General features: G+C 46.8%; 1 protein-coding gene across 5 annotated transcripts; it reads left to right on the top strand.

The window, feature by feature from the left end:
* The first annotated feature begins 783 nt into the window (after positions 1-783).
* Positions 784-26,105, top strand: USO1 (USO1 vesicle transport factor). 5 transcript variants are annotated; one of them, XM_050973363.1, is made up of 25 exons: positions 784-924; positions 1,185-1,271; positions 1,392-1,456; positions 5,664-5,743; positions 8,849-8,949; positions 9,846-9,948; positions 10,103-10,158; positions 10,357-10,477; positions 11,751-11,929; positions 12,367-12,507; positions 13,290-13,378; positions 13,951-14,105; positions 14,347-14,552; positions 15,729-15,749; positions 17,409-17,519; positions 18,160-18,278; positions 18,480-18,661; positions 19,421-19,542; positions 20,468-20,606; positions 21,351-21,514; positions 21,733-21,822; positions 22,548-22,634; positions 24,007-24,105; positions 24,550-24,765; positions 25,148-26,105. In XM_050973363.1, exons 1-25 carry the CDS (start codon positions 859-861, stop codon positions 25,253-25,255), a joined length of 2,907 nt encoding a protein of 968 aa, XP_050829320.1. In that variant the 5' UTR covers positions 784-858; the 3' UTR covers positions 25,256-26,105. The 5 variants fall into 5 exon arrangements, with proteins under 5 accessions (XP_050829320.1, XP_018779103.2, XP_018779108.2 ...); XM_018923558.3 differs by having other exon boundaries at positions 14,341-14,552; XM_018923563.3 differs by lacking the exon at positions 15,729-15,749.

The raw sequence follows: 26,105 nt of genomic DNA, 5'->3' as shown, positions 1-26,105 counted from the left end.
TTGATAAGGAAAATAAACTTCTCCAAGCTCTCGATTTAAACTGTCATATCAGAGGGCTTGTCTCCCTGGAATAAAATGAACTCATTTTTAGAACTGATAGTATTGTCCCTTTCTGTGCCTATGTACTGTGGCTGCAATTAAAATTGCTTTGATTTGGTATGTAGAACAAGCCAAACACTGCCAAACCCTACCAGAAACCGTCAGGTAGGCAGCATCAGGCTGGGGGCTGGTGTGTGTGCAGTGCCTGAAGGGTTGGAGGTTCTGGTTCTTGGCTGCTGCTACTCAGCAGGAATCACGAACATGCTGCAGTAACCTCCAAGGGGGGCATTCAGCATCTGGAAGTCATTGAAGAACTTCGTGGTGCTCTTGGACTTGAACCATCAGTCATATCTAGGTCCGCTTCTGGTTCTCACGGAGGTGACTGAGTTTCAGAAGTGGTTGGACACTTTCTCCTTGTAGTTAAGGGTAGCTATCACCTTGGTCTTTTCCATTAGAAGTGAAGGCAATTTGAGTTCCGAGCCTGAGCGTTTGTCTAGGGGTTGTTGTGGATGCGCAGACCCCGAGACGCGGGGGGAAGTGTGTTTAAGTTCTGTGCTTTTTTACTTCTCGGACAGGTTAAAGCCCCCAGCCCGTGGGTGCCTGCTGTTCACTGCGAGCTGCCCCGCCCTTGGGGCCCGCGGAGGAAGGCGGGCGGCGCCGCGGGAGCCGATCCCGGCCGGGCAGAGGGCGGCAGCCGAGCCGCCCGGGGTTGCCGGAGCGCGGGCCCCGCCCCGGCCGCGGCCGTGCCACGTGGCAGCGCAGGCGCGGCGGCCGCTTCCTTCCGCGGGGGGAGCGGCAGCGCCGGCCGGCCGAGCCGCCATGAACTTCTTGCGGGGCGTCATGGGCGGCCCCAGCGCCGGCCCGCAGCCCTCGGGAGCGGACACGGTGAGCGGGGGACGCGGCCGGGCTGGGGCAGGGCCGGGAGGCCGGGACAGCCTCGGCCGGGGCCGCCCCGTGGCCGGCGGCTGCGGCGCTGCCGCTGACAGGCCCGGGTGGTGCCCGGTCGGGCTCGGGGCCGCGAGCCGCCGGACGGAGCGGGGCAGGAGCCGCTCTCCCGTGCGGGCCCGGACCGCAGGCGTGCGCCGGGAGACTCCCCTGCAGCCGCGCCGGCTTATCCCGTGTGTGTGTTGTACGTACCCTTCCAGATCCAGAAGCTGTGTGACAGAGTCGCTTCGTCCACGTTGCTGGATGACCGGAGGGATGCCGTACGTGCTCTCAAGTCGTTATCCAAGGTACGTGGCCAACTTCCTGAGTAGCGGTGTGGATTTGAAGTAGCTTTGTCCAGCACTGCTAAAAAGGCTTTGTTTGGTGTTTGGGCTCGACGATTAACGCTCGGTCTGTTCTCCAAACAGAAATACCGCTTGGAGGTGGGCATACAGGCCATGGAACACCTCATCCACGTTCTCCAGACAGACCGGTAAGCATCCTGCAGCTGCTCCGGGCGGCTGGCCTGACCCTGCTCTGCTGCTGACGCAGCACATGCAGACCTGCTGCCCTGTACTGACAAAGCTGGGAGGGAGCTGGGTTTCTGAGAACTCCTCTGCCACCTTGGCTTTTTATGCTGGTAAACGTCCTCAGAGATTGTTTGGAGGTAAAAAGAACAGAATTCCAGGAACCGGGATGAGGGACAGAAAGACAAGCTCTACAGTGAAGGTACTATCAAAGTATGTCTTCATGCTTCTCAGGGCTATCTTGGCACTACTCCAGAGAGGTGAGTCCAAACAGATCCTGGTAACTAAATACACTGCTTGGAATAACCCAGATCAGGCTGTTCTTGGGCAAAAGGTGAGCTAGTCAGAATTAAGAGGAAAAGAGTAAAGTAAGCAGGGGTGTGTTTTTGCTCATGTGTGTTAAAAAACAAGCTGGGTTTAGGCAAACAGGAGAGCAGGCCTCTGAGACTGCTGCTAAGACAGATGACATGAGTCTGAGTGCTCTGTGTGGACTGGAATTTAATACTTATGCAATCCAGTGCTTGGAATGTCTGTGTCATCCATCCTTGCAATCACTGCTGTACCTGACAGTGCCCACATGTTGTACTGTGGAACCTGTTTGCAGTCCTTGGATTCAAGCTTCACATGCTGCACATATGTAGGTAGGCAGATGTCTGGGGATAGTCATTCAGCATGGATTTGAACATCAGGCTGGTCAGTTTGTAGGAGCCATTGTGAGCCTGTGGATACCTGGCTGTGCATCCACTGGAAGGAGGAGCATGTCCTTTGATGGCAGTGCTGAGGAGAGTTAGGAAAGCTGCAGTTCAGTGCCTGCCAGAGGCCTCCTGCCCCAGTTATGGATGTAGGATGTGGAACTCTGCTGCCGGAGCCTTTCTTGCCTGGCCAGTTATGCCAGCTGGGAAGAAGGCCTGCAGCTGCTCTCTTGGCAAGTCCCTCTTATTCCTATTCTGTGGGCTGGCTCGTTAAAATTGCATGTCTGACCTGGTGCAAACAGTGAAAGGGAAGGTTATAGGAGTAGCTGTCACAGATGTGGAGGGGAAGCCCTTAAAAAAAAACTAGGTTAAGGAGCCTACTTTCATCCACTTATCTGCTCTGAGGGCAGATTTGAACTTTGAGAAGGGAGGCGGGGCTCTGCTGATCCAGTTGAGAAGGCAACCTGAACTCTTTAAGGCAGGAGCTTGAGGCTTTGCAGTGCTTTTGGGGCTCCAGTTGATCTTTGGAGATTGTGTGCTGGGATTCTGCACACATGTTTTGTGTGACTCAGGCTGCAGTTGAAAGGAAATAATAAATACATGGGGGGTTTTTTGAGTTGTCAGCTGAAGGAATGCTGGCTTTGAGATCTTGCTGGAGTCATTTGCTGTTGCATGTCTGGTGGGGCAGCACATGAGCTGGGCCACTTGTTGGGTGCTGTGGCTTCTTGGAGACAGAGTTGTGGTCTCTGTGTGTGATCAGTGCAGGTGCTGCCTGTTGGGAGTTCCTGGTACTGTCTGCTGTCAGTAATGGTAGAGCTGAGGTTTCCTGGACTCTTTCAGTGGAACTCCAGGCCAGTTGAACAGATTCAGCAGTGAATAAGTGACTCACAGGCTCAGCTGTCCCTCAGCTGTCACTTAGTGTGGTCGGAGGCTGCTGGTGTGACGGAGGCTGCTGGTGTGACAGAGGCTGCTGTTTTGGTGTGTGCCCACAGGTCTGACCTTTGAACCTTTCTAGTGTCCACCTGAAGTGCCCAGTTGGTTGTTTTTGGTTTTTTTTGCCCTGCAGCTGCTTAAGAAGAGAGGTCAGTGACTGACAGAAGTTGTCTTCTCACATGTCACTTTATTCATGTAAATCATGGGCACGTGCTGGCTTGTGGCCCATTGGATGTGTTGCTGTGAAGTTTAAGATGACAGCAGGTTTAGTTTTATTAGAAAAATATAGGTGCTGCCTGTGTCCTGTCCTCAGTTCCTGGGATCCTGGGGTCTTCCTGTGAATTAGTTACAGCCTTTACCTTAAAACAGCAGCATACCACTGCTGAAGTGGGGGACATCATTCCCCTTGTTACACAGCTCACTTGTAGGCTGTCTGAAGCTCTGTCTCCTACTCAAGTGCTTAAAACTTGTTCTATAGCAAAGTGATTTCTTTAAGTTTTCCAGTTCTGTGAATTGGGCATCCTGGAGCCTGAGTCAGCTTTTACATATTCCAGATGTACTCAGACTAGAATTATCATGCCATGTGTTTATTTAGTAATATGAAGTGGTGATCTGGTAGAGGAGTTCTGCTGACTTGTTGAGATGTTGCTACATCCCACCAGGGATTACTTTGAATAAAAGTTGGCCTGTGACTGTAGAATGGGGCAATACCACTCAGCTGTTGGTGTGAGAGAAAGCACTGGAGTGAGGAGTCAAAGTGATCCTTAACTGCTTTGTTTGTACAGATATGAAAAGATTTTTGAGTTTCAGTGTGACAGTTGAAGGAGTTGAAAGAATTTGGAGCTTAATATGTGAACCTGAGAGGTGGCCTGCATTTCCCTAAGGCACAAGCCTGGGTTCTCCAAGTGCAGGACAGTCTGTGCACAGGCGCCCTCACTTCCACATGGTTCTGCTCTGCTGCTCTTGGTCAATGTGGGGGTCTGACACCTCCTTTGGGTGCTGTGGGAAATCACCACAGGCAGAGGCAGGTTGGCTGAGGTGCCTTGTGCTAGAAGGCTGCCTCTCATGGATGCCTGACAAGTCTTGTTTCTTGAATGGTTTTTACTGAACAGTAAAAGCTGGGCAGTTCAGCATGAACAGAATAATCAATGAGATGTGGGATGTGCTGAACAGCAGATGGTGGCAAGGCAGTGAACAGCAGAGGTGGGATGCTGCTGTCCTCATTTTGTGATGTCTTGTCTTTGAAGAAGAGAAACAAGGCCTGCTTTTAATCATGTGTATGTTAAACGTGCTTTTCTTTTGGAGCTGCTGTCATTTCCCTATCCAGAAATGTTAAAGAACCCACCAGGCTGCAGCCTTGCTTTTAGAGCTCCCAAGGAAAGCGTTCTGTGTGTTTTTAGCTCTAGATCTGTTTCATTTCTATGAAAGGGGAAGTGTAGACTTTGTGGTAGTGTGCTCAAGAATTAAATGAGAGTAAAGGGAAAGCATGAGCAGGCTGGAGGTGTGGTCATACCTGCTAGATGAGGCTGCTTCCATGGAATAAAAGGTGAGGTGGTTGCTCAGGCCTCTGCTCCAAACTGGCCTAGCAGCCTCATGCTCATTTATCTCTGGTGTGGAGGCCTTACTTGGAATGCCTTGCAGATCAGTGAGAGTCAGTACTTAGAAGCTGGAGTGAGAGCCTTTTTTTGACAGTCTTCTTTTCAGATGCTTGATAGAGTCAAGAAAATGCTGTGAGGTGTGTACTTCTGCATTTGGATACACCTTTCTCTGTGGTTTTAGGCTTGATTTTCCTTTTTTTTTTCTTTATTTTTTTAGCCAACTGCTTTCATTCTCTTTTGTTTTAAGAGCAAGAAAGCAAGTAGCAGAAATGATGATGAAGTTGTGTTTTGTGCTGTCTTGGTTGTAGCATAGGGTTTACAGCTGGTTCAGCCTTGGTAATGCAGAAGGAACAGGTCTTTCCTGGGAGAAGTCTGGGTGTGAGCAGGTGAACTAATGCTTTGGGCTTCCCTGCAGCTTCCTGGGGAAGCTGGAGCTCAAACCCCTCTAGTAATTAGGTTTGGTGACACAGAGGCCACCTGTTTGTCAGAATCCACAGCTGCTGCTGCATTCCCCTGGAGCTCTGAGGTCTGGCTCTGGGTCTGTCTGACAGTGTAGCAGGGAGGGTCTCACCTGGGAAATGCTGAGGCTTGACTACATCTTCACTGGGTCATCCTCTGGCAAGTCTGAAGTATTCCTAGGGATTTCTGCTGGCATAGGAGCAGGCTGGAGGAAGTGACTTGGAAAATGACACATGCACCTACAGTAGAGAGTCCCATCAGTGGTCATCTGGTTTCACCAGACTTCCTGAGGCTCACCTGAGGGAATGGAACTGGGAGAAGGAGCTTGTCCCTGTTCAGGGAGCAGATAGCTCATGGTTATGTGGTGCTGCAATAAATCTGTGCTTCTTACTTGGCCTAGTGCTGCAAGGGGAACTGCCTGGGCAGGAGAGCAGTGTTGTAAGAGCAGATGGAAATAAGTCATTAAAGACAAGTGGTTCTTTCATTTGCAGTTCAGATTCTGAAATAATTGGCTATGCTTTGGACACACTCTACAATGTTATATCCAATGACCTAGAAGAGGAGGAGCAAGGTAAGCCCTTGTAGTAATAGTTGTATTAACTGTTGCTTTCCTTGGTGCTTTGTTCAAGTTATCAGCTGTAAAACTGTGATTTACTAATGCTCACCTAGACCTGCTCTGTTATTGTGTATAGCTCCTAGGATAATGCTAAAGATCTTGTATGCAGCTTGCATTAAAGTAACCCTGGGTCTCTTGCTTATTAATTAAAAAAAACTTTGTTCTCTGAACAGGAGCCAGGTTGGAGTGGGATAACTGTTTTCTAGTTTGGAAGTCAAGAATCAAGTCCTCCTTTGCTGTTGGCAAAGGAAGTTCTGGCTGTTACTGTCAAATGAGACATTACCATCTCCTAATTTAACAAGGATTTTGAGATGTGAAATCTCAGGTCCCTGCAATAAGGTGCCACATCTAAGTATGAAAGCCTTTTACAACCCTGCTGTGGCAGTGGATGAAGAGACTTAGAAAGATACTACTTGTGAAAATCCATACTCCTACCTGTTTGATTTTTGGAGGCCATTAAACTGGTCTCCAAGGCCAACGAATGTTATTCTAAACCATGCTTGAAATTGGGCTTGGCCTCCTTGGCTTTCTTTTCCATGTTCCTCCAGTTCCCCATCTCGATTAAAAAGGTTTAGAACAAGATCAGGGTTTCCTAGTGCTGGTGAATTCATGTTTGTGGTAGAGGCCTTGATCATGGACTGGACTAAAGCGTTGGCAAGTTTTTCCCAAGAGCCAAGAATTGTCCAGCTGGAGTTGTGTGTGAGAGATGACCAGGGTTGTGAGGGTTATGGGGTGCCTCAGTTTGACCCCTTCCATAAGAACTTCCTGCAGGAGTCCAGCTGCTGTAGGAAGCTGGGATGGCTGCTTTGCAAACCTGAGCTTATGCTGTAATTGGTTGTGCTGTGTGGAAAGCTGTTCAACTGGTAAACCTGTCTCTTGTTTCTTTTTATTTTATCTGCACTGACAGATGACTCTGAAGGTAAAAGAACCTTTACTTATATAAATATGGCACTTTGTTTTAGCCCTAGTCACTACTCCTGCTGGTAACACTCGTTGCTGTTTAAAAAGGACACTGTAGGAACTTGCCCTGGAGCTCAGGGAAGGCATTTTGCCTTCTGCTCCATCCTTACTCTTTGGAGCTCAAGTGTGTTTCCAATTTCACTTCTCCTGTGATTTGGCACGTTGAATGCCAGCAGATCCCCAGAGACTGCAGTGATGGTGAATTCCTGGTAAGGATGTGGAAGGTGTGCAGCCCCAAACTGCCAGGATTCTAAGGGACCCAAGTTTGTGAACAGAGCTTCTGTTTGCCCTGAAGCTGCACACCAGTGCATCAGCTGCATGGGAGCATCCTTCACAGTGTCTCTTTTAAGCAAAGCATGTTCAAGTATTCACAATATCCACTTCTACCCTAGGTTAACTAATGCTTTGCATGTTCTCTCTTTGAAACTGATTTTATTTTTTTAAACTAAATTCTAGTCTGCTGTGCTGCTTGGTAGTGAATTGATCTGATCTTACTAGATGGAAGCTGCTGGCTTGAGTTGGGATAGCCCTGGGAATGTGTAGATTCAAGGAACAGTTATGGGTAGAAGGCTGGTTGCAAGATCTCTGTAAGTGGAAAATAGTTTCCCTTTGCTGTTTAGTTTTTTATTAGACCTACTAGAAGAAATACTTGAACGAAGACATGTGATTAGGTCCTTTCACAGAAGAATCCTGAGCTAGAGTAAGAGAAACCAACTACAGCCTGAGAGAGGCTCTGCAGGTTGTGCATGCTGCTCAGGTGTTGCCTTGGCACTTGGAGCTTGTGCAAGGGCAGAGGTTGGCAGCAAGAGTTCAAACACTTGCTGTTTGCAGCTGAGGGTGGCACAAGGATGTTCAGCTCATGGAAAAGGCCAAGTCAAGTGTTTGACTCAATTTTGGTAGTAAATGTTTAGGGTTTTTGGGCTCTCTCCTTGGCCTGCAGCCAGCTACAGGATGTGCAATCCTTGTGTGACTAATTGCCAGCTGAGTTGCCTTTTATTCTACAGCAGCAAGTACAGGAGCTGAACATGTGTGGAGTTGTTAATCTTCATTTCTGTAAATGAATATGTGTCAGTTCAGGAATGGTCTAGACTTGAGACCCTCAGCTTCAGAGAGGTCACAATAGGACTTAGGTCCTGTTAGGTGTGGGGTGCCTGGGCTAGAGCTGTTTTTGCACATGGTCAGTCTTGCCTTTTAACAGTTTTTTGTAATATATTGTAATTTCTACAGCTAGAAGTTTAGAGCAGAGTGGTTTTTGGAGGAGAAAATCAAAAGTCAGAAATTGAGTTGCTTTACTGGTTTTCTGTTTCTATCAAAACTTTCCCTTTGAGTTAGAATTGGTCCTGCTCAGTTTTTCAGCTGACATTGCTTAATTATGTCAACCAGTAGTACCTACATGCCCCTGTTTTGTGGAACAGTTATGTAAATGGTCACTCAGCCTAGAAAAGTACCAGCGGTGCAGACATGTTGCTTGCATGGGGTTTGTTGTTTTTGTGGGATGCTTTAGCCTTTGTTTTTTGTTCATGCAAGTGGTGCATGAAGGAGCTCTCTAAGCCAACTCAGGTGCTAGCCCAATTCTGTGTAACTGTAGAGCGAAGAATGGGATGGCACTCAGTTCTGGCACATTGGAAATCAATTCAGATTCCTAGACTGAGAGGTTGTGAGGCTTACTTGTGTGACTCTTCTTTTCCCTTTCTGATGTTCAGGTCTTTTTCCATTGCTAAACCCAATAGAATAATTAAGATATTTGGGCCAGTTAGCTTCAGATGATTTATATTCCTTACCCTTCAAGGCTCTTGGTGTGACATGGACTTTGCTTTTGCCCATCATTGTAGGGTACTCATGAGGGGCTGCTCTCTTGGCTTAGTGGAGCTATATGGGGATGTAACTGCTGAGATTCAAAAGTTACACTTAAAATAATACAGAGGTTTTATTTTGTGAAAAGCTTATTTTGGTGTTTGCTTTGAGAATAATTCAATTAACATTTATAACAGTGACTCAAAATTTTATGGTCACCCATGGCCTTATTTTAGTAAGAATAAAAATCACAGCAGCTGAAGTTGTTCCAGTTGTGTTGCAATATGTTGTTTTTTGCTGTTACAGAAGAAAACTCAGCAAAACAAGTGGATGACTTGGGGAGTCAGTTCACAGAGATTTTCATTAAACAGCAAGAAAATGTCACTCTGCTGTTGACTCTGGTGGAGGTGAGTAACTGTGTCATGTTGAGGCTACCAGTGGAGAGAGCCATGGTTTTGTCCTGGTGAAGCTGGTGACAGGGGTGAGGTGTGCCAGCATCCAGTGAAGGTGGGGCTGGAGGGGAGTCAGGACTGACCTGGATGAACACCCCTGGTGCAGCTTTTCAAGCAGGGGCACATGGAGAAGAATCACAGAACCATTTAGGTTGGAAAATGTCTCCAGGATCATAGAGTCCAAGTGCTAACCCAGCACCACCATGTTCACTGCTAAGCTACGTCCCAAAGTGCTGCATCCATGATTCCTGAACACTGCCAGGGATGGCTCCACCTCTGCTCTGGGCAGTCTTTGAAAGGCCCAACCACCTTTTGAAATTGCCCTGAACAGCTAATCTAAACTTCCCCTGGTGCACCTTGTGGCCATGTTCTCTCATCCTGTTACTTGAGAAGGGGTTTTAGTTACTTAATTGGAAGGAATAAAAGTTGTTGCTCCCCAGACAGCAGTGGATGTCCCTTGCACAAGGATTACTTTTCAGATGATGATTAAATCATCAGGACACAGTTATGTCTCAATGCAGTACAAGTGGAAAGGATTACTGCTTTCCAGCAGCATGATATTTGCTCATTTTGTTGTGGGTTTTTTCATGGACTGCCTTTTCACTTGGAGCTGATAAAATTTTTATTCCCAAACTAGGAATACGATTGTGCTTGAGAGAGAACAATACAATACAATACTCTCTTCTTGTTTTCCTTTGCTTTGTAGTCCAACTATCCCTAAAAAACGGGATATTCTACTTTTCCTATGTGGAACCCATGTCATGCTTTGAGCAGTACTAAGGAGCTGCCAGTGTTTGTGAGTTCAATACTGGGGGGTTGGTTACCTAACGTGCTCCTTTCCACCCTTTCAGGAATTTGATTTCCATGTTCGCTGGCCTGGAGTGAAGCTGCTGACATCTCTGTTAAAGCAGCAAGGGCCTCAAGTGCAGCAGATCATTCTGGTCAGCCCCATGGGTGAGTGCTTGAATCCACTGCTGATTCACATGGAGCTTGATGCTCAGCAGACGTGGCAGAGGCCTGGAGGGGTCTCAGGCAAGATGTCCTAAAGACCTCCAGCATATAGAAGCTGCCCCCTTTGCTGTGTATATTTAGGAATGGTTCCTTGCAGGTGTCTCCCGCCTGATGGATTTGCTGGCAGACTCCAGGGAGGTGATCCGCAATGATGTGAGTGCAGGGCTGCTGGGGGCCTCTGGCATCCTCTGTGTCAGTGCCTGAGGAGCCTGCTGGCCATGGGGGTGTGCCTGGGATCCTGCCTCGGGGTGATGCTGCTCCTTCAGCATCCTCCCAAGAGCTGGGGCTTGTGAGAAACAATGGAGTTCTACTAAACCCAGGTTTGGTTTCTTTTCTCCTCCACCTGTCAAGGGAGTCCTGTTGTTACAGCAGTTGACCAAAAGCAACGCAGCCATACAGAAGATTGTTGCCTTTGAAAATGCCTTTGAAAGGCTTCTGGATATCATAACAGAGGAAGGAAACAGCGATGGAGGTACAGTGGAGTCTAAGACTTTGCCTTGTACTTCTGCAACTGTGAGCTGATGTTGCCAGGCTTACCTTAGTGGGTGATTGGAGCTCGGTCAGTGGGTAAAAGGATCACAATTTACAGACTGGCTGTAACAAAATAAGCAAAACCAGATTGAACAGGTAGCTGCGTTTGAGTGTCTTTTGAAAAGCTGGTATACTTAGTTAAAACATCAGGTCACTCCTCTGAGGCTGTGTGCAGGACTTAGTGGTTCTTGCTTGACCTAGGCCAGTGCATGTGTGTGCCTGGAATGGCAGTGTCAGATGTGTGTGCTGCATTTGTCACTTACCCAGTTAAGTGTCTGCATTCTTCCCACGAGATCCTTGGATGCTTGGAGTGGCTGGAACAGCCCGCTGAGTTCCTTCAGCTGCACCAACAACTTGAGTTCTCTGCTCAGCTTCTTGAGGAGTCAGTCACCTGCTGGGAGGAGAAAAGAATTTTAAAAAGGAGCAAAAACCAATGCAGTACTTGAGGGCTTGTTTTTTTTACTAGCAATATGTGATGTGTTTACTACAGTATTTCAGTAGCGTGACAGGTTGCTGTTCCATGACCTTTTTTTGGGCTGCAGGAGCAGTTACTGCTTCTCTCCCAGCTGTATTATCCCAGGTATGCTGGCATGGGAGTATTCAGCAAGCCTTTGATTTGAAGCTGCTATTTTTAGGCAGCTCATATTTTTAGGAGACTTGTTATGTAAATTCCTATGTGCTAAGGCTTCTCTGTTTTCCCCCCTGCTAGTTATCTGTTCCTCTGATGGGAGCAGCCTTTATCTGAGTGTAATTTGAAAACTAAAAAGGAGATTAGAAATAAGTTGAAGAATGGTAGCCAGTAATTGTAGAGAATGACTGTGAGCCTGGAGGAGGTGCTGCCTCAGAATCACAATGGAGTTCAGGAGAAACTTTGAGTACATTTCATAGGGGCAGTGTGGTCTGATTCTGGAGCAGGTGAACTTCGGGACACACAGTGATGGGGAGGTTTTGTTGGCAGTTTTTCCTGTTTACCACTTACCCACTTAACTGACATGAGCTGTGCATGGTTTGGGAATTTGCTTTGGACTTGTGGAAGAAAAACAGCTATGGTTTCACAAGGTTCCTTGTTATTGATCCAAGCCTGTTGTGTGTTAGGAGTAAAGAGCTGAGAAATGCGTGCTCTGTTCTGTCTAGAACATCTTCAGTGTATGGGCTAGCTAATTTGTTTCCATGTGGTGTGTTTTGATTCACCATGTGATACTTTATCTCCTCAGGCATTGTAGTAGAAGACTGTCTCCTCCTGTTGCAAAACTTGTTGAAGAACAATAATTCAAATCAGAATTTCTTCAAGGAAGGTTCCTACATTCAGCGTATGAAGCCTTGGTTTGAGGTTGGAGATGACAACTGTGGGTGGTCTGCACAGAAAGTAACTAATCTTCACCTGATGCTGCAGGTAAGGCGCTGTTACAGCTCCTCATTACCCATGTCAGCTCTTGTGCTGTGCCAAGTGTCATGTCACAACTGTGAAATCCAGGTCTTCAGCTCAGAATTAGCTACCAGTGCTCTGGAGCTGTGCTGCTTTCAGCACAAGCCCTGTCACAGGTGAGTCTGTGATGGCTGGCACGTTGCATAACTTGATGTCCTCTCAGATGTAGCAGAGATTTAAACTAAGAGCATAATTCGGGGCGTTCTGTGTAAAGAGTGCCCCAGTATAAAACTGAAAAGCAAGCAGCCATAGGTAGCAATGAGATAAACATTCTGTTCATTGTCTCCAGTGTCCATTTTAAGAAGCAGTTCTGTTTGACAGTGAAACCTGACATGAGTTAGGTTTTACGTTCAGAAGGTGCCAGACTCTGTTCACACGGCCCTCACGTGTCCCCTCCTCTGTAGCTGGTGCGGGTCCTGGTGTCCCCCACAAACCCTCCTGGTGCCACCAGCAGCTGTCAGAAGGCCATGTTCCACTGTGGGCTCCTGCAGCAGCTCTGCACCATCCTCATGGCCACCGGCGTTCCTGCTGACATCCTCACGGAAGTAAGGGGGGCAGTGGTGGAGGGCGGGAGGGAGCAGGTGGGTGCTACCAGCAGGCTGCAGGGATCAGCAGCTGCTGCAGGGACTGACTCACAATTTGCTAAGCACCTCTTTCACAGGCCAGAGGTGTCAGCTTCCTCTGTGGGCAGCCTCAATGAAAGAGTCATTTACCTTGGTGAATTCCTGGAGTTCCGCAACCAGAAAGGATTTGCATTTGCCTAGTTTTCCCTTTAGATTTCAGCATATCACAGAGCAGCTGAATTGATGAAAGACTTCTGGTTTGGGGGTGGTTTTATTGCTGGTTTTATTTGTTGGGGGAGTCTACAGATACTCTGATAGGTTTCCAGTGATGAGGGATTTTAACTACTGCAAAGCCCTGCCAGCAATGTAGGATGAGGGATTTTTCTCTTGATAAAACCATGTGCTTGCATTGAGCGTGGATGCTCCAGTTGTTAATTTCTTAAAAGGTTTCACCTCTTCCCTTTTCAAAGATGTGCAGTTTAGCTGTTACTTTGCTGTCATGGCAAAACTGATTTGGCATACAAAATGAAGCTGGAGGTGACTGAACTTTGTGTCCCTTAAGCTTTGCTCAGCATTTTTTACAGCTGTTAAATGCCTTGATTTCGTGCACTCTGGCTTTACTTAAGTCTCTGAGCTGAGACTTTGAATGTCCTTTTCAGTACTGGACTGTCAGAGTAAACTGGAGTAGTTTTGAAAGTTCTAGGTGCTAGACCATGGCTCAGATTTAAACATGGATTTAACTTTCTTCTCTGCTCTTTCCCTAGACCATTAATACTGTGTCGGAGGTCATCCGAGGATGCCAGACAAATCAAGACTACTTTGCCTCTGTAAATGCACCTTCTAATCCACCAAGGTAGAGCAAGAAAAGTGCTTTAACTCGTTAGGTATAGTAAGGTAGTGGTATGGGCAAGCCAAAAGATTTAATTCCACACTTAGAATTATAATCTGGAGTAACAGCTTCAAGTTCACGTAGGGTGTGTTGGCTACAGCAATAAGGTGTCAGGTGTGTTTGCAGAGAGATGAGGCCTAGAACTGGTGTTGTGTGGCACCTGAAAACAAATGAACAATGACTGAAAAATTCCTTCATCAGGATAAACTGCTGTGTCTGTCAGCCAGAGGATAGTCCAAAGAGGGCTTAGGGGCAATCCATGTCTTATTTTGTGTATAAATTACTGAAAAACTTCTAACACCTTGGGTTTTATTACCCTTGTTTGGAATAGTAATAGGTGCAGTGGTAGGCCACAGGAGCTTTCCTTACCTGTGAAGTAGAAAATTGGTATTATGTACCAATTATTGGTATTATGTACCAATTATTGGTACATAATACCAATTTTGGTATTATTGGTATTAGAAAAGTGGTATTATGTACCTGCAGCTGTTTTCATTCTCAGTGCAGTTCTCTGGTTTTCCTTGCTTTCCCAACAGGCCTGCCATCGTAGTGCTGCTGATGTCCATGGTGAACGAGAGGCAGCCGTTCGTGCTGCGCTGTGCTGTTCTCTACTGCTTCCAGTGCTTTCTGTACAAAAACCAAAAAGGACAAGGAGAAATCGTCTCCACGCTCCTGCCCTCCACGATTGACGGTAGGCCAGGACACCATCTCTGCCCTGGGTTCTGGGTTAGCACCTGTGCCGTGCACCACCTGCTGTCTCGTGAGGGATTATTTACCTGCTGTTCAGTGACTGGGCTGGGCAGGGTGACTTGCCTTAGGCTTGTCTAAAATGTCACTAGTTGGGTTTTTCTGCTTTAGCTGTGCTGTCTGAAATATTTACTGTGGCTCGCACTAACCCCCCTCGTCCCTCTTGGCCACTCTGGTAGCTACAGGTAACTCGGTCTCGGCGGGCCAGCTGCTCTGCGGGGGCCTCTTCTCCACGGACTCGCTGTCCAACTGGTGCGCTGCCGTGGCGCTGGCCCACGCCCTGCAGGAGAACGGCACGCTCAAGGAGCAGCTGCTGCGCGTGCAGCTGGCCACCAGCATCGGCAACCCGCCCGTGTCGCTGCTGCAGCAGTGCACCAACATCCTCTCGCAGGTACCGCACCGCCAGCACTCGGGGACAGCGGCGCTGCTGGGCAGGGCAGGGCAGGGACACAGCTCTGGCTGTCAGGGACAGCGGCACTGCTGGGCAGGGCAGGGACACAGCTCTGGCTGTCAGGGACAGCGGCACTGCTGGGCAGGGACACAGCTCTGGCTGTCAGGGACAGCACCACTGCTGGGCAGGGCAGGGACACAGCTCTGGCTGTCAGGGACAGCACCACTGCTGGGCAGGGCAGGGACACAGCTCTGGCTGTCAGGGACAGCACCACTGCTGGGCAGGGCAGGGCCACAGCTCTGGCTGTCAGGGACAGCACCACTGCTGGGCAGGGCAGGGACACAGCTCTGGCTGTCAGGGACAGCGGCACTGCTGGGCAGGGCCACAGCTCTGGCTGTCAGGGACAGCGGCACTGCTGGGCAGGGCATTATGGGGACACGAGTGTTGGCTTGGTAAGGGGGAGGATTCTCCTTTGCAGACTGTTTTTTAAGCTTTGTTTAAAGCTCCTTTGAGGGGAGGAGAATGGCAGCAAATCTTACTTTTCCATCAGATGGCTCCTTGATGCTGCCTGTTCTCAGGTGGCTCCAAAGCATCCAGGTCTTAGACTTGGTTTAAAGGACAAGGCTAACGGGCAGAATCTCCACTTATGTTGGGTTCTTTTGCTGAAGAAGTGCCCATTTGGTGTTTAACCTGAACCTGCTAATTGGAAACATCACGAAAAAATACAGGCTGTCATGTATTGGTGGTTGGCTTTGCTATGCAAAGATAAAACTTTTCTGGGCTTGTTCAGTATGTTAATACCTGGCTTGGCAAATGTCCAGTGAGTGAAGTTCACCTCCTGGCCCATGTCTCCTTGTGACATTAAACTGTGTTAGAACCACTCAGGGAAAAAGCCTGCTACTAGGGAGTTGGTTAACTCTGGTAGCAACTAGACTTTGTTGCAAGTTAAAATAACCCTGGAATTTTGGACTTGGTCCTTGACTTTTCTCCTGCTTTAGCTGAAAATAGCCAGTTCATTATTATCCTGTTCCGGGAATTTCTGTGTAAGGTGAATTTGAGTCAGTAAAAATGCTTGTGATTCTTCGGCACTACATGACAAAAGGGACTCAGGTATGGGGAGATGTGTCTGAAATGTTGCACTTGAAGGTTCTCAAGTAATCTGTGTGTAACTTGCAGGGTGATAAGATCGACAGACGGGTATGTATTTTTTGGCACAGCTTGTGCATTTTCCTGCCAAAAGCAGGCCTTTCCCTCTTGTCTGGGGTCTGCTGGGGAGAATTTCTTTAACTGCTTTTTGATGTGTTTCCACTTACAGCTTTGTGTTGCAGTGGTTTGGGTTTTCCCTGGCATAACAAACTCTTGGTGCCTCCAGGGGAATCTCTGGGGGTGCTCCCATAACTATGGGATGTGTATCTTGGGCAGCACGGGTGCTTTCTTTCCTGGGGGGTGGACTAATGGACCATCTGTTCACATCATAGGTGGGGTTCCTTCTAAGGAAAACTAAAGCTGTTAGAAACAGTGTTTTCTGAAGGGCCTGTAGCAAACACTGGTACCACCACAAGAGGGGATATGCTGCTGATGTCCTGACTGCTAGAGGAAAAACCATTTAGCCTGCCTAATTGTGAATAGCAGGGATCTCTTTATGAGCAGGTGATCCTTGCAGAGTCTTTTGGTTTCCAGGCTGTTAATTATAACGCAGCTGAGTTGGTTATTGATGACACCAAAAATGTATTTCTGCTGTGGAATTGTTATTTTACCGTGTTGATCACAGCTCAGCATTGTTACCATTTCTGAACTGTGGAACAGCATGGGGAGCTGTCATCTGTCAGAGTAGGTGTTATTATCATGGTATATCTAGAACACAGCTGGGTTTTAGAGCAGATGTTCTGGGCTGTGTGAAAATCCTTAGGCAGAGCACATCAGTTTGACCCCTGAACAGCAGGCAGTGCTGGAGAATAAACGTACTTTGCAGCTGCTTCCAGCATCTGGGTGTGCTGAAGTGTTGGGCTGCACAAGCAGAAGTAACTCCCTGTTTCTCAGGAGGGAAGGGCCACAGGTAGCAAGGCTGGAGAACGCTAGGTACAGCCATGTGCCATAGGGCCACTGCCACTCCCAGGGGTTATTCCCAGTGTGCATGGGCTGGCAAATCCTGCTGGGACGGCTGGAGCCAGTGTTTGGAAGTGGAGGAGGGAACTCTTTGCTTGGTTGCAATCTGAATGTTGACTGTTGGAAGAGATGAGTGCTTCTCTTAGCTCAGCTGGGCCCCGATACCTGCAGCTGAGACACAATTGGCAACAGCTGATTTGGAGCTGAAAACTAATTTGGTCTGTCTAGGATTAATGAAGGACTGCAGTTAGCATTTGCTGTGCTGGCTTAATGTACATATTGTCTTGTCCTTGGACTCAAAACAATACAGGGAACACCTGGCAGTTTGAAGTCAGCAGGCTAGGTCTTGGTGATGCATCTTTTCCAGGGAATCCTTATGTGACTAAATGTACACCTATTCCTTCTTTTAAAGGGGTTTTGTGTATGTTCCTTCATGTCACCCTTGCATTAAAAATGCAGAACTAACAGGTTATGGTTTTATATTGGTGCTGATTTGCATTGAGTAATATTTCACACCTGTGTGGCTTGCTGGTTTGCTCTGAGAACAGTTCAATGTGACTGGTTTGGTCCTTGTTTTATCCCAGCATTAAAACTGTTCAGTATAACTAACAAATGGGTGTTCAGGAAGACATAATTGCAGTTTATGAAAAATTAAGGTGGAAGTAGGTGAGTTCTGATCCAGTACAGCTCAGGTTTGTATTTTAGTCCTCTCTGTGGAAAGGTAATGATGGGGGTGTTTATTCTTCACAGGGCAGCAAAGTACAGACCAGAGTTGGACTGCTGATGTTGCTCTGCACGTGGCTGAGCAACTGCTCCATTGCTGTCACCCACTTCCTTCACAACCCAGCCAATGTGCCTTTTGTATCCTTTGGCCTGCTTGCACAGTGGAGCCCCTCCTTAGCCCCAGCTGGGTTATTCATGTTCAGCTTCAAGGTTTGTCTAGATCACTTTGTGGGGATTCTGCAAAACAGAAAAGGCACTGGGCCAAGAGACCAAATCAGCCTTTAGTTGCCAGTGCTCTGTGAACACTGACTTGTGTGTAAGATGCACATGCCAAAGTAGTGTGGAGAACTGTCTCAGTCTGCCAGCCAAGTGAGTTCTCAGTGCAACAAGCCTGTTGGTCTTGTTAGTGTGAATTAAACTTAGACTCAAGAGGCAAAGAGAATGCTTTGTACTTCCATTAACTTCTCTGCTTGCTTTTCAGGGAAAAACTAGTCAAGTGCATGAGCACATAAAGCTGAACTGGCACCTTTATCTGCACTGCAGGTGTGCTCTGGAACAAGTAAATCTCTCAAGTTAAACAGACAGAGAAATGTTTGGGAAACCACTGATCACCTGAGTCCTTCAAACAGGAGTTGACTTTGTAAAGGTTTTGTCAGCTCTTTTGTCTTGCTTCCTAACCAAGCAAGGGTTGGTGTGTAAATAAAAGGGAATGCGTACAGGGAGAAGCGTTACATGTGTTATTATGAAATATCTCCAATATCCTTATCAAGAGTTCTAGCTCACAGGGCAGATAGCTGAAAACCTTGGAGAAGAGGAGCAGCTTGTCCAAGGCCTGTGTGCACTTTTGCTTGGCATTTCCATCTACTACAATGACAATTCCCTTGAGAATTACAGGAAGTAAGTATGATGGAGAAGTAACAGCACAGCAGGGTAAGGTTCTGTGAAAGGCAGATGGTGGTTCAAGGGGCTTTGAAGGGGGGCAGCAGTGTGATTAATGCTTAAAACAGATAATGAGTTCTTTGCAGAACCCACCTTGATGCAATGATGGGTTCTCTTCTTGTCTTGTTGCACTGGCATTGAGTTGTCTCTTCCTTGTAGAGAGAAACTGAAGCAGCTGATTGAGAAGAGGATTGGCAGGGAGAACTTCATTGAGAAGCTTGGCTTCATTAGCAAACATGAACTTTATTCCAGAGCTGCTCAGAAACCACAGCCTAGTTTTTCTAGTCCAGACCACATGATGTTTGACCACGAATTTACAAAGCTGGTGAAGGAATTGGAAGGTGAGATGTTATCCTCATTTCTCTAGTTTTTGTCATGAACAGATGGATGAGCTACCCAACATGTTGTGTTACTCTTGCAAGTAGTGTGGTAAGGCTAGAGGTTATAGTAATAGCTGTAAGTAATCAGATACCCACGTTGCAGTTCAAGTGTTCAGTAAAAATTCTCTAACTGGATTACCTGGTGTTCTTAGGTGAAATGATGATCAGTAGGTTTTGTGAGTTAGCACACTGGCCAGGAGGTGTTTGCCTGTGCTCACACAAACTCAAGTACTGAGCACATGCGATGGTCATAGCAGCTTCATTGCTGAAGTACACAATCCAGATAGTTACTGTTTCTATTTGAGAAGTTTAAAAAGGTGAGTAGTGCTCTAAACTTAAATCAGTCTAGAGAAAGAAAAATCAATGCAGCAATGGTGAAGATGGATTTGCCCAAGCAGTATGATCGGCATGCTGCTCTTGCAGTCCTAAATCTTGAACTTATTTGCAGAATGATTTTGGCTGCAGCTGTAGTGGAGCCATAGTGCAAGTAGAACACAGCCTTTTTCATAGGAACTACTCAAAACACCCATTTACCTATCTGGGACAGAGAAAAGTGGGCAACGTGCACACTGCAGTCAAGTCACCATTTCTGTTAAGCCTTTGTGACAATCCTTGTTTTAATGTGCAGGTTGAGTTTGTAATGCAATGAGCTCAAACTGTGAGACTGTTTGGAGGACAAAGATGTGAACTGGGCTCTAGCTGACCAACTGTTTTTGACAGGTGTCATAAGTAAAGCAATTTACAAGTCCAGTGAGGAAGATAAAAAGGAAGAGGAAGTCAAGAAGACATTGGAACAGCATGACAACATTGTGACTCACTACAAAAAAGTCATTAGAGAGCAGGTGAGAGGGAGCACATACATGTGCCTCTAAAAACAGTCAGTTTTGTCTTTTGGAAGCACTGCAGTGCACTTCAATCTCCCTTGATCCAAAACGAGTAACAGGGAATCTGGCAGTGCAGAAGTGCTTCTACCGACACTCATGTCAAGGTTCAGCTGAAATGTTTGGAACGCTGGTTGAGCCTTTTTTTCCCCTAGGGACACATGCTCTTACACATGCTCTGTGTTGGAGCATTTTTGTTTCAGATGAGGACCTGGAGAACTTGCAGCCCTTCAGAGATAGAATTCGTAGTTCTGGGCTCTCACTTGGACAGATGAAATGGGGCTGAAGGAAAAAATGGTTTGCTGCAGTTTGGCTATACCTGCTGGGATTGGACTCTGAAAATCCTTTTCCAGGGGTAGTTAACTTGTATGGTTGCTGCAGCTTAGATGGAGAAGTAGAGGAACAAAGCTAATGAAATTAAACTGCTAATGGGAACCTGAAGCAGGTGCTCTGTGGTCAGAGATCACAGCATGGAGTACATGAGGCATTAGGGATGCTTTGGAACTACTAGAGGCTTTACTGAACATGTCATGAGTGTAGTTACCATGATTTCTTTCAGGACTCCTGAAGTAGTAGGGAAAACAAATGCAGGCTTTAGTATGCTAGGAAAAAATTACAATCAGCCAACTTCCCACCTTTCCATTTTTCCTCCTGTGATTGGTGTGACAGGCTGCTGCTATCTTTCCCAGGTGTTTTTCCTAGCATAGGTAGCTAGGTTTGCAGGGGGCTTTGCTGCTCATCTGTCCTGGGCAGCACTGAGTGGTGGAGCTCAGGTTTTGGTGCTTTCCTTCACCTTCCTGACAGAGTTGTGTTCAAGAGTTACTAGTAGAACTGGATATATGACTACTGGATGTATCTAGTATGGTGCTTTTTATTTCTTTCACAGGACCAGGAGCTTGAAGAACTAAAGCAGCGAATCAGCACTTTAACATCTCAAAATGAACAGCTCCAGGCTACAGTGACACAGCAAGTGTCTCAGATCCAGCAGCATAAGGACCAGTACAATCTCCTGAAAGTACAGCTAGGTGGGCTGCATGGGTGACAACACAAAATCATGCTTGTGCAGGGATGTTGTGGCTTCTGGGGAGCTGCAGCAGAGCTCCAGCAGAGACAGCCTTGCAGGTGTTTGAGCTGACCCTTGCTGTGGGAACTGCTGGCTGCCATGGAGCTGCTGGGAGAGGCTGCCTCTGCCTTGGGTCACATCAATCCAAAGCAGTTCCTGCCTGTCCAGGTTCAGAACATGACCAGATGGGGCCTGGAGTGGGCTTAAGTTTGGGTCTAGAATGCAAGTGTGAACTGGGGAAGATGGTCTGGCTGATGTGCAAGATGAAGCCTGTTACTGTCACTAGAGAAACAGCTAATTTAGTGTGCAAGTCAGGGCAGTATGTTCTCCTTATCTATCCCAGGGTCAAAATGCCTGACAAAGGTGAACATGACATGATTAAAAATACCCATACTGCCTTCACGATTGCTTAGGATTAAAAACATGTAAGGAATCAATTACCTTCAGAATTTGTCCATGCCATGACTTTTGATGAACAGAATGGCTGAAGCAGCAGGCAGCACACATACCTGGCAAATGAGAGCTCTTCATCTTTTATTCTGTTTTATATGTAGAGTTCTTAAGTACTGTGCTTTGCTCCTTTGGTTAGAATGAGAAGGGCTTGTGGGGCAGGAGCAGGATGAGTAACAAGTACTTTGATTGGTCTGCTGGAAACCAAGCTATGGAACTGCTTGTTTGACCTTGGTTGTAACCTCTTGCTGTTTAGGGAAGGACAGCCAGCATCATAATTCCCATGGTGACACACTGCAGATGAATGGCCTTCAGACAGAAGAAGTGAGCAAGTTGAAAGAGGAACTGGAAGAGTGGAAAAACAAGCATGAGCTGCTGCAAGGGCAGTTAAAGGAAAAGGATTCTGTGATAGAAAAATTGGTAAGTGCTGCATTTACACTGGTGAGAGGTCCTTCTGCACTCACCTCAGAGGACACAACCAGCTGCTCTTATTAGACAGCTTTGATGTGCATTGCTCAGCCTGCTTGTGGCTTCTCTGCTGGGAATTTGGTAGTACAAGGACAGCTATGACGTTTTTGACAACATGACTACATTTAGAATTCTAGTACTAAAGCTGATTGTTTCCAATTTTCTTTCAGAATTCTTCCCAGTTGGAAATGGGAGCTACAGAGCAGTCTTTACAGAGCAGCAGATTTGGTGGCTTGGAGCACAGTAATGAGCTACAGAAGGTGAACCTGTGGTATTTCAGTGCAGCTGAACAGGGGTGGAGAGCTTTACTCCTCAGGGAGGAGCACTGATTCCGGAATGTGTTGCTGTTTTTCACCAGGCCTCTTTGTGATGATGGTCCTATCTTGGAGCATCAAGTTTATGCATCTAAAAATGAAGTGGTTGTTTTCACTAAGCAGGTTTAAGCCAGCAGAAGGCACCTGCACTGACTTGCAGAATCTGTTTGTCCAGTGCAGAATGTGTGTTTAAATGTTGATATGGAAGTTTGCAGGTATTAGATGTACAGCACAGAATAAAGCACTGGACGTTCAGTTCTTTAAGGAAGCTGTTGCTCAAGAAATACCTGTTGGAGTTCCTCTGTTTGGAGAACTAATGGTGCCTGGATTAGTAAGTCCCCATGGGTTTCTGCACCCAGAGGGGCAATGCAGAGGACACCAGTGGCAGTGCAAGTGCTATGAAACCCCTTTTAGAGGTGACTGAGGCTCAGACAGCTGCCTTGGCTGGCCATTCCACACAAGAGGGGCTGGAAGAGCAGGGTGGACAGTGGTGTGTGTTGCTGTCCAGCCTTGTTCAAGGAGAGAGCTGTTGTGGTCTCACTGAGGCACCTTTCCTGTTACATTGGCTTGTATGAAGCAGGAAGTCTGGGAGCATTGAGCCTCAGGAACATGTCATGTGAATATGTTGTTTTATCACATTATCTGAGAAGTTTTGTCTCTGTTTCCCACAGGAGTTAGAAATGCTCAGGAGTCAGATACAACTACAGGCTGCAGAGATCTCTAAGCTTCAGATGGAGAATCAAAAGCTACAAGTGATGGTACTGGTGAATTAGTTCTTTCTTCTGTCTATGGGAACTAAATCTTCAAGTCTTTCTTCCTGCTACTGTCTGTAGCTACTTTCCTAAACCAAGCTCTTCTTAAGAGCCTGCATCAGCAAGTGATTCCAACAGGGTTTCAAATTAAGTCATGAATTACCCCGACAAATCCTTCATGAGCATAGAGGGGACTTTTAGTCAAGTTACTTCTCTCTGATGGCAGTGGTCCTTGGCATTTTTAAACAGTTATAAACTACTGGCTGTTCAAGCTCGAGCTCTAACTTAAGTCAATAGCCTTTGTGCAACACAACTGTGATATCATACACATGAGAGAGATCGTTGTTCTATAAGCAGTTGAGGATACTAACATGAAGGTTGATGTCTAGTTGAAGGGCAAATGATAGAGGCATCTGTCTGTGAAGGCCTCCAAATGCTGCAGGGGTTTTTTGGCTGTGTACTGAACGGATGAGGCAGTAAAGCCTTGTGGCTATATGAATGTGACTGTCCTCAAAACTAGTAAACTGCTTTAGAAAGAGAATGTTGGGCTGCAGAACCTGAGCAAGTTGTCTGAAAGTGTTCCAGACACTTCGACAGCAGAGCTAACAGATACATGCTGCTGCAGAAAGAAGCCCAGAAGCAGCTGACTCACACATGTTCAATGTACACATGGTCTGGGAGAGGCAGACTCAGCTGCTGGGAGGGAAGATGCCATTGCACACATGCTGGCCATGTGTGCTTGGGATGATGCCTTGGGAGGCAGAGGTGTGTCCTGTCCAGCTGTCAGGCCACCTCATGGCCGTCCTACATCCTACTGCCTCCCTTCCTTGGAGGACTGGCTTAAGTGTGCTCCAGCTGGAGAGGCATTGGTCTCAAATTTGTGCCATATGGCAGTTGTAGCTGACAGGCAGCTGCCACATTTTGGAAATAACTTGGTGTAGGGCTGACTGAGATGAAACTGTTGCTGGTTTTAGTAGCCTTATGCAAAGAACTGGAACTTCAGCCTAATAAATTGGCTCTTTAGCCTAATAAAAAGACTTCTGTGGCACTTGAAAACCATCAGAGCAAAGGTGGATTGCCTGTAATAGGATCTCCTAGAAAAAAAACCCAAGTCTTTAAAGTGCAGCTGCTATGAAATAAAGGTTTTGCTTTGCCTTCTTGTTGGTGTGTCTGTGTGTGTGTGTGAGTCTGAGACCTGAGGAAGCACAGATCTGTTTGCTGATGCCTTGCAGGGTCTCTGTCATCTATGGGGTCTGTGTCATCACCATACCTTGGCTATGCTGTAAAAAGAGAGTATGCTTCTAAGCAACTGACTCTGTAATGTCCCAGCTTGTTGTCTTAGTATGTGCAACACTGAGGGGGAATTCCTTGTCCACAGAACACAGCTGCAGATCCCATGTTAGGAGACAGTGGTGGAACAGCAGCAACGAGCTCGGAATTGGAGGCACGACTGGAGCAAGAAATCAAAGAGCTAAAGGTGAGTAGTGGGTGAGCACCAAACCCAGCCATGGGATACTCAGCCTTCAATTAGGAGGCCTCTGCAGTGGCCAGGGCTGGGGGAAGTGGTTTGTTTCCTCAGCATCCTCAGTGTTTCAGGAAGGGGGAAGCTGGGTGTCTCCTTCATTTTTCACCTGGGAAATCCAAATTTGTCTGTCTTAAAGGCCTTGGTAAGGACAGTCTAGGGTGTAGCTTTACTGTGACACAGACAGTCCAGTAACCACTGTGAATACTTGTTCCTGCTTTATCCAAGCTGTAATAGTTTGTGTAAGGATGTGTCAGTGTATGTAGGAACAAGGCCACAGGAACCAGTGGTGGGCTGGAGCTGCTCATGGCTGTGTACAGGATGTGTTTGAGGCATATAGGGCTTCAGCTTTACCTGTGCTTGTGTTGTAATTTGATGTGGGGCTTTCCCTGTTGCCAGAGCCAAATCAAGGCCCTTTCTGAGGAGAAGGAATCACTGAAGCAGCAGCTGGACTCATCCACTAGCACGGTTGCTATATTGCAAGATAAGAACAGTAGGCTGGAGCGAGAAGTTGCAGAATCCAAGAAGGAACAGGATGATCTCCTGGTGCTGTTGGCTGACCAGGATCAGAAAATATCTGCACAGAAGATGAAATTGAAGGACTTTGGTGTAGCGGTAAGCAAGGAATGAATCCAGGGAGTTCTTGGGTCTGAAACAGGCCTGGGCATGGTAATCCTGCATCCAGAAAGTCTGCTGAGGCCCCTTTCTATAGAGGGAAGTTAAATCCATCAGTTACTTTTTCAACAACTTCTGGCAGCCATCAGAGAAAGCTGACCACTGCCTGTTGTCCCCAGTGGTCAGCCACTTCTCTCTTCAGCAGAGAAGTCAACAACTATGGACATGGCAAGATGACAGTTGAATTTCATGAGCATTAATTGATGTGGCATAGTTGTTTTAACTTCTCTTTAAGCTTATTTGCACTCAGCATTTGTCTTGCCTTCAATGGGTTGTATCAGAAGAAGGGATATTACTGCTCACAACAGATCTTGTATTTCAGGTTGAAGATGAAGATGATACGGAATCTGGAGATCAGGGGGATGAAGATGAGGATGGAGATGAAGAGGAACAAGATGAGAATGCTGCTGTGTGTTACCAAGAGAACTAGATTGCATTGTTTTTGGGGAAAAAGCTATTACTGGTGTACAAAGGAAAACATCTGCTTGTGGGAAGCAGACGAGGAAATGACAACGATGGGCCTAGTTCTAAGTTACTCAAGTGTTGGAAAATCCTTTGTACTAGGGAAAGCAAACAACAATCACAGTTTCTATTCTACATGAATATCCCCGGTTGTACTTGTTTAGAAGTTACTTCAGACACTGTTAAAAGCAGGGAATGACAATGTTGCTGCCTTGGATCATTGTCATTGATGGTTCTGTGCATTTGTCTATGGTTTTAACTTCCTTGAGCTCTTAACATAATTAAATACAAAAGTATTTGGTTTAACATCTCTCACATGGAGTCATTCCCCCTGCCTTCAGCATGGAGCTTCAGTGTAGTTTGTGGCTTCCTCTCAGGAGCAAGGGGAGGCAGGAGGGTTGGGGTGGCCTCTGCCAGCCCAGGCTCTGGCTCTGGGGGGGCCAGGGGCCCTGCACACAGGTGTGTGCCTGGACACTGCCCTGGCTGCCCTTGGACCCTCCTGGGCAGCCACAGTGCTCTGCTGACACCGTGGCAGAGTTTGCATTGGAAGCTGTGCAAGAGATGTAGCCTTGGGGTGAAGAATTGCTGTGGAAAACCAAGACCAGTACGCTCAAAGAGATAAAGTGCTACTGAGTCAGCATAAATCCAAGTTAAAATCTTATTGACTACTTCAGTAAGGAAATGAAAACTATGATTTATATAACTTATTGGCTCTTTATGAGTAAATAAAAGATGAAATTTTAAAAGAAAACAGCATGGTAAATGCATCAAATTCTTTTTCTTTTGGTAATAAAGAGAATGTGTCTACTTTGTCCTCA

This window comes from Serinus canaria, chromosome 4 (genome assembly GCF_022539315.1).
Source record: "Serinus canaria isolate serCan28SL12 chromosome 4, serCan2020, whole genome shotgun sequence".
Taxonomy (NCBI): Eukaryota; Metazoa; Chordata; class Aves; order Passeriformes; family Fringillidae; genus Serinus; species Serinus canaria.
Note: the sequence above shows the minus strand (reverse complement) of the source record. Positions and strands in the feature narration are given on the sequence as shown.

Excerpts from the sequence above, each read along its gene's own strand:
- USO1 (XM_018923558.3), top strand. The coding sequence starts at position 859 with ATGAACTTCTTGCGGGGCGTCATGGGCGGCCCCAGCGCCGGCCCGCAG. Across the intron at positions 14,106-14,340 it reads CCTGCCCTCCACGATTGACG|CTACAGGTAACTCGGTCTCG; the intron begins GTAGGCCAGGAC and ends CCACTCTGGTAG. Across the intron at positions 18,662-19,420 it reads GCTGGTGAAGGAATTGGAAG|GTGTCATAAGTAAAGCAATT; the intron begins GTGAGATGTTAT and ends TGTTTTTGACAG.